This window comes from Halichondria panicea, chromosome 16 (genome assembly GCF_963675165.1).
Source record: "Halichondria panicea chromosome 16, odHalPani1.1, whole genome shotgun sequence".
Lineage (NCBI taxonomy): Eukaryota > Metazoa > Porifera > Demospongiae > Suberitida > Halichondriidae > Halichondria > Halichondria panicea.
The window spans coordinates 2094066-2111987 of NC_087392.1; the positions used below are offsets into that span (position 1 = coordinate 2094066).

At 41.5% G+C, this 17922-nt stretch overlaps 2 protein-coding genes and 1 long non-coding RNA gene across 11 annotated transcripts; all 3 read left to right on the top strand.

Annotated features, from left to right (window-relative positions):
• Positions 1 to 6466: 6466 nt before the first annotated feature.
• LOC135350004 (uncharacterized) lies at positions 6467 to 8328 on the top strand. Its single transcript, XR_010399065.1, has 3 exons — positions 6467 to 6612; positions 6670 to 6814; positions 6987 to 8328. It is a non-coding gene; the product is annotated as an uncharacterized LOC135350004 (long non-coding RNA).
• A 271-nt stretch (positions 8329 to 8599) lies between these two features.
• On the top strand, positions 8600 to 9348 carry LOC135349797 (uncharacterized). The gene is given in 1 exon segment (XM_064548406.1): positions 8600 to 9348. A coding segment is annotated over 1 exon segment (675 nt). The 5' UTR covers positions 8600 to 8673.
• Positions 9349 to 9888: 540 nt separating this feature from the next.
• Positions 9889 to 17146, top strand: LOC135349941 (salivary glue protein Sgs-3-like). Of its 9 annotated transcripts, none has more exons than XM_064548610.1 (8): positions 9889 to 10021; positions 10105 to 10150; positions 10204 to 10412; positions 10635 to 10724; positions 10776 to 10865; positions 10922 to 11011; positions 11068 to 11136; positions 11193 to 13956. In XM_064548610.1, exon 8 carries the CDS (start codon positions 12082 to 12084, stop codon positions 13573 to 13575), a length of 1494 nt encoding a protein of 497 aa, XP_064404680.1. In that variant the 5' UTR covers positions 9889 to 10021; positions 10105 to 10150; positions 10204 to 10412; positions 10635 to 10724; positions 10776 to 10865; positions 10922 to 11011; positions 11068 to 11136; positions 11193 to 12081; the 3' UTR covers positions 13576 to 13956. The 9 variants fall into 9 exon arrangements, 8 of the variants coding, with proteins under 8 accessions (XP_064404680.1, XP_064404681.1, XP_064404677.1 ...); XM_064548611.1 differs by having other exon boundaries at positions 9889 to 10009; positions 10072 to 10150; XR_010399048.1 differs by lacking the exons at positions 11068 to 11136; positions 11193 to 13956 and adding exons at positions 14530 to 15386; positions 15558 to 17146 and having other exon boundaries at positions 9889 to 10150.
• The last annotated feature ends 776 nt before the right edge of the window (positions 17147 to 17922 follow it).

Here is a 17922-nt window from a genome sequence, read left to right on the forward strand (position 1 = left end):
CTGCCACCTAGAAGATGAATCACCCTCCCACTTCTTGTCCACATGCCCAGCTCTCTCTTTACCTAGGGAGGCTCTCATAGCTGTTGCTCCTATTAGCGTGAGGGCTTACACATCACTAAGAACCTCTGCGGTCTGCTGCTTGGTCTCGTTTGGCCTTCAGATGCCCATGCGCAGGAATGGGTCCTACACTATATCCACAGCTTGCGTCAAACCCGCAGTGAATTACTAACAATAAACTCCACCTGAGGGTGGAGCTCATCTCGTGACAATAATTGAACCTTCGACTGCCCTTTGGGCTACTCTCCAATACTGGAGGCAAGAAAGAGAAAGAAGAAGCACTAAATGGTCGGTAAAGGGCCGACTGCCGACCGTTATAATAAGGACTGTATATATATATACGCGAATTTATAAACTTTGCATGTATTAGTTTATTGAATGGTTTGTACACTGCATCGCGTAAAACTTAATTTTGTTCATTATTATGCAGGTCATGTTCTGCTGTGTTTGTCAGGTGAACAAACCAAAAGCGACCAGAGCTCCACCCAATCCCCGTGACATCCCCCTTGGTACCATCTATATAGACGTGGATATTGTTGGTCCGATTTCTCCAACCTCAGGAAATGGAAACAGGTACATCCTCACTATCTCGGACTATTTCACAGGTTTGGCTGGGCCAAGGCACTATACCCACAATTTATCAGACACGACCACATTTTGGAGCATACATCATGCATATTTTAGAATTGAGCTAGTTACGTTGTTGGTCTTAAACAAACAATTGCTACTCGGTAAGGTTTCATTAATGATGAAACAGTCAAGGAGTACCACACTGTAGTTTTGCCTCAATTCCATGTGCGATATTAACACAAATGAGGATACTAGCGCTAATGATAGACTGTAGTAGTACTACTAGTGAGGAGTCGGACTGTGACTCATCTGACTACATGATTAATTGATTTACACAATTTTACTTTGTCATCTTAATATGAGCTAGGTGAAATGGAAGGGGTAGTGATGAGCAAGAACCCTTTATTAAAAACCAAGAAATGCAGAACAGCTGGACGCTTGCTTCTTTGGCAAGGCAAAAAGGAACCACGACAGATCCGTTTACAAGCGAACTCTAAGGATGTCTAAAAGTTACAGCCATTGAATTTTCTTCTCGTGATGATCACCAGCCCAAATTTAAAAAGGCGCAAAATGATAGATCAAGAGAACAACAATGATGATTGACAAGTAAATGTGCAGCAGTATATAAAACGAAATAAAGTTACCAGTTTTACAAGCAAAGAAGCAAGTTCAGAGCAGAGCCAAGTCAAGAGTGCATGCATGCAAGCAACCCTTTATAGATGGTGATGAAGCCAATGGGTTGTGACTTTTGTACACAATGGTTCCATAAGAAAAGAGCTTATGAACAAAGGATAAGGGAAATTGAACATGCCACCTTTTCCCCGCTACTAGGGAGGCCACTACATTCTATAAGAGACTAGCCTCCATGCTTTCCTCCAAATGGGATCAGACTTATAACAACACACTATGCTGGCTAAGATGCAGATTAGCCTTCTCACTGCTATGCTCGTCGATACAAGCCATCATCAGAGGGGCCAGATCATCACGTGGCCACCCAGTCCACAATTCTGTGGCGGTATAGACGTGGTCATCCAAGAAGCTCGCCTTTAACTCATTAACTAATTCTATCCTTACATGTTTACTTATATTTTTGTTATTACTATTTTATTTTTACCTGTGTACTGTATTACTGTAATGTGTATTGATCGTTCCATGAAGAAAAAAAAATGTGTAAAAGGCTACGTACTCGAGGAAATAAAAATGTACTTTCCAGTATTGATCATGAAACTTGATAAACATTGTAGATACAAATACGACTGACTACCGTATAGCGGGTAATTTTCGTGGGGTAAAATATTCGTTATTTTCGTGGGCAGGCTGACCTCCACGAAATTTTAACGTAGGCGTGGCTTATTGGAACGTAGGAATGCCGTGCAGCCACGAGACTAAACGAAATTTTTACTCACGAATAACACCGTTTCTCGAGTTGAACGAATTTTTTACCCCACGAAACTTACCCGCTATACGGTATAAGTTGCTTTGCGTTTATGTGTTCTCTTAATCATGTACACATAACAGGTTCAAGTGCCAGTAGAATTATCTTCTTGGTCAGTTGAACCATAGATTAAAGGATTGGAAACGACGAGTAACATCCGCGCTATACGTTGCAGTTTAATCGAGACCATCACAACAATACCATAATAAACTACAACTCACTTAAATTTCAAGTTACACTTATACTACTATTCCTGGTCTAATCTATAGGTTAAATAGGAGTCACTGGACAGAAGCAGGCACCTAACAGACATGTTTAAGAGTAAATCGTGCAAGGAAACACACTCGAAAAAACTCTCTCCTATGCAAATGATGTGGCTGAACTAGAAGTGTATGAACTACACAATTAATAATCACGACAAAACCTGTTGATACGGTAGAGCAGGTGGTAGAGCGAGTGTTTCAGATGTAGAGCTGGTATACTGCTGGCTTTAGCGTCTAGTTATTGCATTGTACGTGATTGATCACCAGGATAATGCAATGCCAGAGGAGGTACGACAATGGAATTTCAATGAACAGTAGCAAAAAGTTTTTCTATTTTTTTTATGTGGTTATATACGCCCAGTCTTGTGATATCGAAAAGAAAGAATGGAAGTGTCTTGGTGGGACACAGTTACACTGTGGTAATGGGTGTGTAATATCCCATTGCAGGGTCGGTGATGATGGGCGTTACCTCTCCTCCGAGGGCTGTATCGTGGCTGGGAAGGACGTCGGATGGCACCGGTACCGGGGGTGCGGTGGTGGCAGACCCGGGTCCAATCGGTCCGGCACTTCCGGCCGGGGGCTATATGGGGGAGGGCATCGTGCCTATACCGGAAAAGGTCGTGAAACAGATCCTGCTGGCTTTTGTGGAAATGGGGGACCTTCATGCCAGATGCGAGAAGAGGAGGCCTCCAGTTTAAGAAATGTGTTGGTTCTACCAAAGAAAAGAACGGGCCCGGTGACGGACGTGGGGCAGTGGGTGCAATATTTTTCCGGGTTCGTGAGTGTTTTATCGACAAGATACCCGGCGGCTGTCCCCGAACTTATGGCATATATATGGCCACCATTGTCAAGTGTAACTTAAATGAGTACTGGTAATGACACACGATCCTTGCCTTTCACCATAATTTTCTAGAGATGTCTGAGATTGAAAAAACTGCAAAGGATATTGAAACAATTGCTGAGGAGATTAAAAAAAATGGCGAGGAGATAAAAAAAAAATGGCAAGGAGATTCGTGAGGCAGTAAAAGAAGATGACCTAGATTATCTAAGAAAAAAAGAGGATCATCTAACACACACGCGCACACAATAAGAGATAACGGTTATCACCACAAAATATTCATTTATTATCTCTCAGCTATAGTGTATTTGGTGCGTATCGTGCACTAGCTAAAATTATTATTTCCTCAATCTCTTAGTGACGCTACTCGTGGTTGGGCTGGTGTTGATTGTGCGACTGGCTCCCGGGATTACCATGGCGTGGCGTGGGCCCAATTCAAAAGCTTTCTCAAAAGAAGAAAAACAGCTGTGGTCCTCCCTCAGGAGCTATCAGTTCGAACGATCCCTTGGCACTACTACGAGCTGTATTCTATTACAACGGAAAATGTTTCTGCTTGAGAGGTGGCGTCGAGCACCGAGATTTGAGGCTCTCACAGCTGAGAAGAGAGAAAGATGGCTACACATACATAGAGCACTCTTCAAAGAATCGAGCTGGAGGAATTGCATAGTTAAAACTGGACAACAAATGTATTCCTTGCAGAGGTTCCTGAAGCAGGAGAACGTTACCACTGTAATTTGCTTGACAAGTATTGACAAGTATATAAGCAAACTCCCCTCAAGAGGCTATCGATGCTGATCTATTCTATCTACAACCACTGAGGAAAGTAGTCACAGACTCTCAAAAGTGGTACTCATCTGTTCCTGTTGGAAAGAATAATTATGCTGTACAAAATGGTAAACACAATTTGTGCGCAAGGAGGAATCGAACTCAGAAGTAACCACAGTCTTAGAGCAACTGAATTGTATAATGCCGGTGTTCTAGAGAAAATAATCAAGGAAAGGACTGGATCGATCATTAGAGTCCCTTCGAATGTACATATGCGAACAAACAAGTGACAAACAACACCATGCTGTTCTCAAGACTCATCAGACCGCGAAACAAGCAAGACGACTTCAACTCCAAGACGACTTCAACTCACTTCAACTAGCAACTGCCCATTAACAATTGCATACAATCAAGGAAATGTCACCGGCTCCACCATGTCATAACCCAGCAAGCTCTATAGTAAAAAAAACTGAACAGCTTCATTTATCATTATTTTCTTAATGTATACTGTGGCAAGCAAAAAAATTATCCTTGTGCTCTCTGAAGCTCTGGTGGCAGTCTTTGTATTTCTGTGCTGACAGTCTCTGAAGCTCTGTGAAGATCTGGTGACTTGCTCTCTGTACTTTATATACCCTCAAGATTATAGACTAATCCTATCACTCAGTAGCTAGCTAGCTAGCTAGCTAAGGCCACTCCAAGTGACACTCTGGTTTCTGGTCCTAAAGTTTTTCTAATTGCATGCGGGCGGGCGGCTTTTCTCATTATGTCATTATCAATTTTACCTTATGAATCTCATTATTTTTCAAATGAATATCATTATCACACTATTTTGTACCACATGGACCATTCTGCGCATGCGTAGTAGAAATAATGAGATAGAAATCCAATAATGAGATAGAATCCAAGAATAAAATCTAGTGCGGGCGGTGGACCAGAAACCAGAGTATCACTTGGAGTGGCCAACTGTGCAGCTCCATGCAGAGCTAGAGGTACGTATTACATGTACAAGTCATGACCACGCCCAATTGAGCATGCGCAATCAGCATTGCCATTCCTAATGCAGTTGATCAAGATCCTCTGCACTCTCCCAAGTCACCTCTTGCTCCACTGAGAGATACTGCACTGAGAAGGAAGATCTGCAATGACTAACACTATAGACTGACTGGACATCCCCATTGCAGTGATTGACCAGTTTGCTAGGATGTACCCCAGGAGAATAGTGCATGGAGATCCTACAAGATGACTGACTCTAGTTAGCTAATAATTATGTCTTATTATCACGCTGTAAAAGACCTGCCTCGACACGACCTGGAATCGAGGCTAGTAAAAGACGAGCCACATACAGGAGCCACGAAAAAGAAAAGAAAAGGCAATACGAACAAAGACTCTGTGAGATAGAACACTCCTCATTCTGCCCCCTCGTGTTTTCGTTGACAGGAGGACTGGCCCCAATCGTAACCACTTTTTATAAAGGACTTGCCTCCCAATTATTGGAAAAGTGGAAACAACCCTATGGCCCCACGATGCGATGGCTGAGATGCCGTATCTCCTTCTCCCTATTGAGATCATGCGAGCAAGGTCATCCGCAAACAGCTGAAGTTCAACAGCCAGCTCGCAGCGACTGTAGACCTGAAAATTGCCGACACGATAGATAAAATTGTTCTACTTGAATTGTTGGAAACAAAAAAAAAGAGAAGGAAAAAAAGAGTAAAAGATGTGCCGCAGTAAATGCGGGGGCGTAAAATCACGCGGCGCAGTCCAATTTTTTCTGTGCTCTTGAGCACCCCCCTGCTTCAATCTCTAGAAACGCCCCTGATGGCTATTGATTTAACCTAATTTTAACTTCTAATTTGTAATTCGAGAATTTCCGCATATTATATAGTGTTCAATGTTATAGCTATTATATGTAGTTATTATTCATACTACTTCAAATATGCCAGGTTAAACGAGAATGTATCCAAGAGATAAAATTTGCCAGCGTTAATTGTTATAGCAGACATCTTCTGGTAATGAATAAACAAACCCGAACTCAAGAACGAATGATTGATGTATGTATGTATGTATACGTACTTGTAGAACAAGAGTATAGGTAAAATATTTATACTCTTGTTAAAATTATGCAATAATTATGATGCAACAGGGATCGGTATACCATGCAGATATAGGGAGTAGTATTATATACACAAGTATAAGTGCATGACAAGGTTGTAGGTACTGACTGTGTCAATTTCAAGGTGTGCGCAGGGTTCTTATACTTGTTGGTTGTGGCTACCTTGTAACAACAATCTACTGGAACCATGTGAAATGCAAGTGACAACCTTGTTTTTGTGTATATGGGTAATTTGAAATCCTTGAGCTCCGTCACAAACAGTCCTATTCGTTCAAGAGCCTCGAATTTTGATTGCTTTTTGAACGCCCACTAATTACTTCCTGTCAAGCATCCGCAGTAAATTGTGCTGAGCTGGCACACCATTTTACACATTGAAGTCAATGTAAATCAATGTGTTTTTGCAGCCTCTGCATTCTGCAATGCAAGCAGTTTATTCTAAGCAAAGGAAGTCAAAGAAATATTGAAATCTCAGCTACAAAGTGGTTTTTGTTTGAAAGAAATCCATCCTACTGTTGGAGAGCTGCAGGAGCTAGAAGATATCAAGTTCTTTACACAGGAAGCACTAGTCTAAAAGGTAAGCAAGTATAGTATGTTGTATGAACTTTTTTAAAGTCATGTTCATCTATTATAGATGGCTGTTGCTAGTCCCAGTATTAATAGTCTGACTGAAGATGATGCACCTGGGGCAGGTCCTAGTATTAGTCTGACTGAAGATGATGCACCTGGGACAAAATTGTTACTTCCAACTTGGTGCCATCCCGCAGAAAACTTTACAGGTAGGGGTTGCATAGATTATGCTCGAGATAATTATTACCTATTTAATATGCTATTCTTTTATGCTCAAGTTAGCCAATATTTTCATAAAGGTGCCTGCATAATTCTCACCAAAAAATTGTGCCAAAACTTAAAATTATGCCAGCACAATCTACCCAACCCCTATACTTGCAGGACACTGCATATTGCGTACGAGTGTGGAATGAGTGGTGCCAACATCGACTGAATGAGTGCAACGAGCAAATACAACCACTTTCTGAGCTATACAACCCATGGAGCTCCTACATGCGTTGTTTTGGGTTTGAAATAATGAAAAAAAACGGAAAAGAGTTTCCTCCTAATACGCTATAGAGTCAGCGATCAATAATCGGAGCAATTAATTATCATCAACTTTTTCTTGTGCAAGAGTGACTTACAACAAACACTGGTGCTATACAGAGGTGGACCTGGGTCTAAGCAGCAAGGATCCCAAAGAAGGCCGCTCAGATTCCTTTACCTCGAAAATAGCATACGCTAGATTGCAAAAACTGGTAATATCAATAGTCACACGATAACGATCTATCTTCGATTAGCTGCTATAACTTGGCACTCAGTCAGAAGCAAAGAATATTCCTTGCACAAAGATAGAGTAGATACTAAGCTAGCCCTGCACAAAAACTGTTCTCCTAGTTTTCAACTTGCTTGCTATTAGAAGCTTTTAAAGTCAACCATGCAGAGTGCATATCATTTTTCGTTGCGCATGCGTAGTAGATTGGTCTAGCCTCGTGGCATGAAGAAATCCATTCCATGTCCAGTTCCTAGCAGAATCTCTGGTATTTGACACTAGATCTATCACTGAACAGCGTGGTAAGTGATAAATTTCTCTAGAGTGTTTTTGGAAAACAGTGACCACAAGCAGAGTCCTAGCTAGTAGATCTATAGTGTCACTGTGACATTAAACATTAAGGCTTACCACCCGTCCCCCCTAGGTCTCTCATAAAATTGGAGGCCTAGCATGCAGTAGAGAAAATGGGTGTGAACTAAGTTTAATATTAATTTACAATTCCCCTAAGGTGCTCACATTGACTGGGAACTAAGTTAGGCCTGCGCCTATGTTAGTTGCAAACATGTTTCTGGTCAAAGACTTTTCAAAATAGCATGCGGGTGGCAGTCATTACCCATTATTCCATTAGCGGCCTCAATTCGAGGCTAAGCTGCTTGCTTCCTTCTGGGTGGAGTTTGTTAATGACATCATTAAATAATAGCTGACATCAGCAATAATGGTCATTGATGGCGGGCCTAAAATGAGTACGCGGGTGGCTGACCAGAAACACGTTTGCAACTAACACAGGCCTTTACAATCCCCCAAAGTCACATTGACGCTCCAAAACTAATTAGCTATTGTTCTTTTCCTATCAACTGATGAACCCCTACGCCTAAGAATTCTTCGTGCATCTCACAATAGACATTTTCATACGCCTCCGAAAGTCACACCACAAGCAAGATATGGAAAATACAAACTTTGGACTGAAGAGAGTATGAGAAGCGCACTTGGAGCTGTAGAGAAAGGTATTCCACTTGCTCAGGCAGCAGCAGAGTATAATGTGCCTAAATCTACACTCGGAGACAGAGTATACAATAGAGTGAAGCCAGGAACAAAGAGTGGGCCAGCAAAATATTTAAGTGATGTTGAGGAGAAAGAACTTCAAGCATTTTTGCTTCGTTGTGCAAAAATAGGATATCCAAAAACTAGGAAGCAAGTAATGTCTATTGTGCAACGACTATTAGATTACAAAGACGTATAGCACGCACTGTGACTGATGGATGGTGGACATCCTTTTCTAGGCGACATCCTGAATTGTCTCTGAAAAATCCTGCCCCTATGAGTAAGGCACGAGCCATAGCATCTAACTCGGAAAGTATGAATGCTTATTTCGATTTGCTGGAGGAGACACTGGATACTTAAAATCTTGGAGACCGCCCAGAGTTACTATTTAATATGGATGAAACCGGAATGCCATTGAATCCAAAACCCCCAAAGGTGGTAGCTGGCAAATCAAAATATGTGACAGCAATGTTGTCTGGTGATAAGACTCAGATCACTGTTGTTGGTTGTGTAAGTGCGTCTGGAATTTGTATGCCACCGATGGTAATTTGGGATCGCAAGACTCTCAATTTGGCTCTTACTGAAGGAGAGGTTAGAGGAACACGCTATGCTCTATCTGAACGTGGCTGGATGACTGCAGAAATCTTTGATGGCTGGTTCTGCAATCATTTTCTCCGATTTGCTCCAAGGGATAGACTACTTCTCTTGCTCCTTGACGGGCACTCTTCCCATTTTTGTCCAGAGACGTTGGCTATGGCTGCCAAGCATGAAGTTGTAATTTTCACTCTGCCGCCCAATACAACACATTTAACTCAGCCCCTTGATAAGGAATGTTTTTCTCCATTGAAGTCAGCTTGGCGAGAAGCATGCCATCAGTTTATTAGTCAAAAAATCCAGGCAAAAGTGTCACTCGCTATACTTTTTCAAGGGTTTTTGCTAATGCTTGGATGACTATGCGAAATGTCCAATCTGGATTTGCCACTACTGGGATCTATCCACTTGCTATTTTAGCCAAGATACAGGATATGGAAGACAATGAAGGCCCTCGTCTACAGTTCCTGCCAATGTTTAGCCCATTGCCCAAAAGAGCTCCAAAATCAAGTATTCAATTTACAGCCGAAGAGAAGACAACGTTCCAGCGCCGATTTGAGAATGGTTACGATATAATCACAGACCATAGGTACAATGAATGGCTTCTCTCAAATCATCCCACTGATCAAGTGAACTCTCAGTCTACACACGCAAGCTCTCCGCTGACAACATCTCAAGAGGCTGGGAACATCACTTCTTCTCAAGAGGCTGGAAACACTGGTACTGTTCAATTGGACAAGGTGTATATGCCTCCAAGTCAGTCGCAAGATACTGCACTAAGCAAGTTCTTAATGTCAGAGGAGCCTCCACCTACCCAGCCTCTTCCCAGAGGCATCAGTCCTGGGTGTGTTGTCACACGTTCAGATAAGATTCAAGAATTGCTTGCAAAAAAAGGGTAGGGTAAAGGAGGAGGAAAAGTTGAGAAAAATTCGAGCAAAAGATGAGCGGGAGAGAAAGAAGAAAGAAAGGGCTGAAATGAAAAAGCGCAAAGGCCCTGCACGGAAGAAGAAAACAGCTGCAGGTGCACTATTAGGTATGTGTGTGCATGTGAGTTGATCGTGTATGCGCACTATGTATTATAAGGCTCCTTTCTGTTACGAATCGCTTGCTAATCAGTCTGAGCCTTCTGGCAACGAGGAGTAGAATTGGGATGAACTTGCAGGTAACTGTAGACTCTTGTAAACATTGTTTAAATTGCTAATTTCTTTCTTTTAGGCGACTGGAATCAGGGAGGATCGTACGGGCATTCTTCTTCAGAATCCGAAACAAGTTTAGCCAACAATACAAGTAAGTTTACACATTATTTTGTAAGCTATAGTTGCATGCCTGAGGAGTTCGATCCACTGAGTACTACAAGAACCCTATGCGTATTTTGTGTATGGATAAGGAGGACCTTACTGAATCTGAGAAGAAGGCTACAGGAGGTACAATATATGTTATTAGTTGATGCGTGCGTGCGTGGGTGTGCATCATTTCAAGTTCTGTATTTAATTACACGTACATTCTGATTGTGGTGTGCATCATTTAAATATGAAGTATACATGCACGTATCACGTGACGTATGTATGATAAATGATGCTCCTTAATTTCTTAATATATTCACATAGAGAGTCTCACCATCATTGAATGCATTACCTATTTCATAGAGGGTCAGCAAGCTGATGCTGCCACGAAACTTCCCACAACTAGGAGTAAGGGTGCACAAAGTGGTACGCATACTTCAAGTGGTACTAAAGGTAATTTGTAATTCTATTTTGAGGGTGCTTCACTGAATGCCTATTTTATAGAGGGTCAGCAAGCTGATGCTGCCACGAAACTTCCCACAACTAGGAGCAAGGGTGCACGAAGTGGTGTACATACTTCAAGTGGTACTAAAGGTAATTTGGAATTCGATTTTGAGGGTGCTTCACTGAATGCTTGCCTATTTTTATAGAGGGTCCGCAAGCTGATGCTGCCACGAAACTTCCCACAACTAGGAGCAAGGGTGCACGAAGTGGTGTACATACTTCAAGTGGTACTAAAGGTAATTTGTAATTCTTTTTTGAGGGTGCTTCACTGAATGCATTGCCTATTTTATAGAGAGTCAGCAAGCTGATGCTGCCACGAAACGTCCCACGGACAGGACCTGTACTTTAAGTGATACTGAAGGTAAGTTTTAATGCTTTTTTTAGGGTGATTCATTGAATGCATTACCTATTTTATAGAGGATCAGCAAGCTGGTGTTGCCACGAAACTTCCCACAACTAGGAGCAAGGGTGCACGAAGTGGTGTACATCAGTGTGGATTATAACGGTCGGCATTCGGCTAATAACCGACCCAAACACCTGAAAAACCGGTCAGCTTAGCTCTGGGCTGCCACAATGACCTGCCAGAACTCGAGATCTAGTTGCGCATGCGCATTTGCATGCTGATTCAGCAAGCTAATTAGTTCTCATTGCATGCTGATTCATCATAATTAGCCACGTGAAAAAAATAGTTATTGTTTTTGTGAATAGCTAGCTAGCTAATTATGGCATCAAAGCCCTCTAGCTCTAGCAGTGGACACTCTCAGAATTCTAAGCAGCCTAAAAGACAAGTGTCTGTTGGAACTTTTAAGAAGTGGCAGCTCCAACAAGAGAAAGAGCACAGCACTCTATCGTGGCTGCGTTGTACAGAGCAAGACAAGTTTGTAGATACTTTGTGGTGTGAAACTTGTAGAACATTCGAAGACAAGATATGTGGGACAAAAAACTTCTCTGCTGTCTGGATTAAAGGATCAACAAACCAAAAGCTAAGCAATGTCCTTGATCATGCCAAGAGTGATCAACACAAGCGGTCCATGTCTGTTATGCGTATCCAGCATGCAAAAGCAACAAAGGCACCACTCATCGAGTATGCTCCAATTGCTCGAAGCTTACTGTCTGGGCCAATGGACCAAGCAACGAAAGAGAAAATGGGCAGAAAATTTGACATATGTTATATGCTTGCTAAGGAAAACCTAGCTTTCCGTAAATATTCACCCATTCATCAGTTGGAGAGACGTCATGGTGTAGAATTGGGGGAATCGTATATGACCAAGGACTCAGCTCGATCGTTTACTAAGTACATATAGCAATGACCCAGCGCAATGAATTTGTAAACACTATCCAGTCGAATCTCCACTTCTTTAGTTTTCTTATGGATGGCACTACTGATGCTGGCAATGTAGAAGATGAACTAATTGGTATAATGGGCTTTTGTAAAAATAAAGCTGAAGTAGGGTCATTTGTTAGATTCTTCAGTATCCAGGTCCCTACAAAAGCCAATGCAGATGGGCTAATTGTGTGTGTTAAGCAAGCTCTAGAACCGTTTGGAATTGATAGTGTGCTTGAGAAGGCTGACGTGTTGGCAAGCAGGCCAATACTAATTGGTAGTTGCACTGATGGAGCATCAGTAAATATTGGTCAACGCAACGGTATGCGAGGAAAAATGCAACGAGCACTCCCGTGGATTTTTTGGGGGTGGTGTTATGCTCACAGGCTGGAGCTGGCTTGTAAAGACTCGTTCACCAGCGGTCTATTTCAGGGTATTAGTGACATGCTACTCCGTCTATACTACCTATACTCCAAGTCTCCAAAGAAACTGAGAGAGCTGGCAGAAGTAGTCAGTGACCTGAGAGGAGTGTTTGAATTCCCAAAGAGTGGTGATACCCCAATTCGCTCTGAGGGTAGTCGATGGATTTCGCACAAACGCCAGGCATTGCAGAGGATTGTTGATCGCTATGGTGCGTACATGGCTCACCTTGAATCTCTAGCAGAAGATCGCTCAGTTTCAAGTTCCGACAGAGCTCGTTTAAAAGGATATCTGTCGAAGTGGCAGCAAGGCAAGATACTTATTGGATGCTCTATGTATGTGGATGCTTTAAAAGTGCCGTCTATGCTCAGTAAGGTGCTGCAAGAAGAGAAACTGAACATTGTTTCTAGTTTACAGAACATTCTAAAATCTAAGAAGTCGCTACAGAGCTTAACCGACACTGATCCCCTACAATGGCCGACTGTGAAGCTTATTTGCAATAGACTAACAGCTGGGAATGAGTATCAAGGAGCTACTCTAAAGAACTACAACCAAGCTATGTTGACATCATGCAGAGACCAAGCCTTGGCAGATGTTCAAAGGCTTGATTCTAGCATGCGAGATGTCAACTTACTTCGAGCAATACTGACATTTCTTGATACCCAAACTTGGCGCGCCCCAGTGGCAGAGGCGGAGGACAAAGCACTCACAGAAGTTCAGAATGCTGTTGATGTAATAGCAACCACATTCAGAGAACCCCTGGAGGCTGTAGGTGTTCGAATTCTGGAACTTCAAGACGAAATAACTGAAGTATTAGAGTATTCTCGACAATATTTGTCAATAGAAACAGACGGTTACAAGAGTGTATGGTACAAGCTCCATGTTTGCCCAGATGCTGTCAGATGGGAAAATGTCATTTTGTTGTGTGAGCTATGTTTTAGCCTCCTTTTTTCTAATGGGTGCATAGAGAGAATGTTCTCGGCTTTGAAACTGGTAAAAACAGATCGTAGAACACAACTTAGTCATCAAATGCTAACTGACATTCTAGAAATTTGACTAGAGGGACCTCCACTTAAAGATTTTTCACCTGACAAAGCTGTGGAAACTTGGTGGAATGACTCTACACGAAGACCTAATCAGAGTACTCGCAAGCGGTATGCTCCTCGTAGCGGTGAGGGCTCAACAAGTACATCAATAACAATTCCTGACGAAGCTGAGTCCGACTCTACCTTGTCACTGGATGAATGGGATTCCTGGTTCGATAACTAATAAATTTTCACCTTTGACCTTATACTGATACATTAATTATGTGTATAATTATCTCGATCCTACATAATAACTATGTGAACGTGTAATATAATTATCATTCATGACAAGAAAATTATACGACTATTAATCCATCAAATGTCTCGGGGCATCTAAAATACAAAAACATTCGGGGGGGGGGGGGGGGGGGGGGGGGGCCGCGACATTCATGGCAGAACAGGAATCTATTTGACTGATCATTTGGTGAATGGTCTGACATAAGTCAGTTCACTTCACATTTCTTATAATCCACACTGGTACATACTTCAAGTGATACTAAAGGTAATTTGTAATTCTCTTTTGAGGGTGCTTCACTGAATGCATTGCCTATTTTATAGAGAGTCAGCAGCTGATGTTGCCACGAAACGTGCCACGGACAGGACCTGTACTTTAAGTGATACTGAAGGTAAGTTTTAATGCTTTTTTTAGGGTGATGCATTACCTATTTTATAGAGGATCAGCAAGCTGGTGTTGCCACGAGACTTCCCACAACTAGGAGCAAGGGTGAACGAAGTGGTGTACATGTACACCACTTCGTGCACCCTTGCTCCTAGTTGTGGATTTTCTACTTTACTCTTTAGAATCATTACCTTTAGTAGCACTTGAAGTATGCATGTAGTAGCACTTGAAGTATGCATGCATGCATACTTCAAGTGCTACTAAAGGTAATGATTCTTTAGTAAAGTATTACATTCCACCATGCAGCTTCTCCTTGCGAGCAAGCCAAGTGTTCCCATTTGAATGCCCAAAAGTGGATCAGCTGTGATACATGTTCCAAATGGTACCATATTGTATTTGTGTGAAGGTATCATCAAAATCAGCTGCATCAATATCATTTTTATGTGTAAACTGCAAACTTTAAAACGTATTTTTGTAATGATAAAACTATTGTCATGAATTGTTCATTTGCTGAATTGTTGACTTGCTGTTAAGCTGGAGCTTCACCCCTGTTTACTGATTTCCATAAAAGTGGTTTACAAAAGAGTATTTATTTCTTAGTGCGCATGCGTGAACGAAAAATGATATGAACTCTGGTTGACCTTAAAAGCTTCTAATAGCAAGCAAGTTGAAAACTAGGAGAAGAGTTTTTGTGCAGGGCTAGCTTAGTATCTACTCTATCTTTGTCTCTGACTGAGTGCCAAGTTATAGCAGCTAATCGAAGATAGATCGTTATCGTGTGACTATTGATATCACCAGTTTTTGCAATCTAGCGTATGCTATTTTCGAGGTAAAGGAATCTGAGCGGCCTTCTTTGGGATCCTTGCTGCTTAGACCCAGGTCCACCTCTGTATAGCACCAGTGTTTGTTGTAAGTCACTCTTGCACGAGAAAAAGTTGACGATAATTGATCGCTCCGATTATTGATCGCTGACTCTATGTTGTATGAACTTTTTTAAAGTCATGTTGATCTATTATAGATGGCTGTTGCTAGTCCTAGTATTAATAGTCTGACTGAAGATGATGCACCTGGGGCAGGTCCTAGTATTAGTCTGACTGAAGATGATGTACCTGGGGCAAAATTGTTACCTCCAACTTGGTGCCATCCCGCAGAAAACTTTACAGGTAGGGGTTGCATGCATTGGTAGATTATGCTTGAGATAATTATTAATATGCTATTCTTTTATGCTAAGTTAGCCAATATTTTCATAAAGGTGCCTGCATAATTCTCACCAAAATATTGTGCCAAAACTTAAAATTATGCCAGCACAATCTACCCAACCCCTATACTTGTAGGACACTGCATATTGCGTACGAGTGTGGAATGAGTGGTGCCAACATCGACTGAATGAGTGCAACGAGTAAATACAACCACTTTCTGAGCTATACAACCCATGGAGCTAGCTAGCTTCCTACATGCGTTGTTTTGGGTTCGAAATAAGGAAAAAAACGGAAAAGAGTTTCCTCCTAATACGCTATACCACCTTGTTTGTGGAATTCAGAGGCACATGAGATTTTGTGTAAAAATCTAGCATTGACATCTTCAACGACAAAGTTTTTTCCGACTCCAGAGCGTGTCTGGATGCTGAAATGAAGAGGCTACAGCAAGAGGGACTCGGATCTGCATCAAGAAAGGCCGAACCACTAACTGAAGAGGAAGAAGAGTTGCTTTGGACAAAAGGTCTTCTGGGAAAACACTCGCCACAAACGTTACTCGACACCATCATTTTCATGAATGGTATACTTTGCACTCAGAAGTGGAAAGGAGCATAGGTAACTACGGGTGAACCCATGCCAGATTGCTATACACGAGAGGCCTGGACAGCATTCATACAGAGAAGGCGTCTCAAAAAATCATTCTGGTGGTGTTAAGGGACGAAAAACAAAGCCGAAAATTGTTCAGCACCATGCAAACACTGCCTCCCCAGAGATGTGTTTTGTTGCACTTTTTAAGCTCTACGAAAGTCTCTGTCCACCAGATTGACCCAACAATGCTTTATACTTGAAACCGCTGTTACATCCTATGTCTTCATGCTGGTTCTCCATTCAGCCTCTTGGTCACAATAACTGGAGGCTACAGTTTCTCGGCTTTGTAAAGAAGCAGGAATCCCAGGTTTTCGGACCAACCATTCACTTCGTGCCACAGCAGCAACCAGGCTGTACTGATCAGATGCTGGAGGCTGAACCTAAATTTAAATCCTATACAAAGAAGCCATTGTAGCCGTAGAAGACGCAATGTACTTTTTATAGTATAATGGAACAACAAGAAGCTATGAACCTTGGTACAGTGGACGCTTTCATTGATACTAGAAAATAATTATAATTATGTATAATTTGTTTGAAATACCAAAAAAAATGTTTTTTTACTAACTTCAGAACATGCATATGATATGAAGAGTCTGTATATACACACTAAGAACATGCATATGCCATGCATGTAGGAGTCTCTGATATGGCTATAAAAACTAATTTAATTGAACCTCCCACCAGGGGATAACCTCCAAAAAGAGGACAAAAGCTCTAATTATGATAGTAATGTTGATTTAATGGACAAAATTAGTTGGAGTAATAGTTATCTTTTCACTCGAACGTTGTGTTCGAAAAAAAAAAGTTTGGCTGCAGTCCACTTCTGCTCAACACAGGACAAAGTGCAGATGCAAAAACTAAAGTGCATTTCGTAACTCTTGCGCTTAAGATCAATGGCTATAATAATACCTTCGGGCTAAGAATAGAAATACGACTTATTTGTTGCGTGGTAGAAGATATACACAAAAGATGCAGATTGAGTCCGCATTTAGTAGGACACATACAATGTCCGTATACAAGAGCATAAAGTATCTATGTATGTATACAGTTAGGATATAGTCTGAAAGCCTGTTGATTAGATCTTCTGTTTTGTTGCTGTATTGTGCATTGTTTCACACTAAACTTTTAAAGGCCCTGATTGCACAAATTCAACTCATGAATATTATTGTGTTTTTGTTTTTATTCTTCTCAGAGGATTGTGTTGACCACTGTGAAGGAGGTGTATGGTCAACCTCAGGACAAAAGCTTCATCCAACTATAGAAAAAGGTGACGCATTCCTGTGTGTGTTTTCGGTAGATAGCATCGATTCAACAATACGGCGAGAGTAGAATGTTCCAGTTTTATTGCTAAGAAACAATGCAAAAATAAACAAAGAGAGGAAGACCGTGACAAGTAAAATGGCTAACAATACTTATGTCCCTTGTTTGACCTCCTAAAAATGATAATTTTACCACTTTTGCCAATAAAAAATGACCTCCTTTTTCACATTAGTGATTCATGTACGCCTTTACTAGCTATCCTTAAAGATTGGCCTGTTAATTGCATAATTGTTGTCCTTCACAGTGCTCGAAATAACGTACATCCAACAGCACAATCATTCCGTTGTTGTACTTAGTTTAAGCTAGGATAGCACTAACTAGGCTGCTATAATTATTCTATCATAATTATATATTCAGATACGCAAACAGATGGCCTCTTGACTCCAGTAGTCAAGGGAATAATAATTGGGCACTGGTCACAGGATGGACAACTGTCCCGCGAACAGATCAACTCTTATTGATGCGACTAATTCAGAGTGGTAAGTCATTATAAATATGTCGGTAGCTAAAAAGTACCGGCATAAAATCAAAATTC

Coding starts and splice junctions, on each gene's coding strand:
- LOC135349941 (XM_064548608.1), top strand. CDS start 12,082: ATGACCCAGCGCAATGAATTTGTAAACACTATCCAGTCGAATCTCCAC.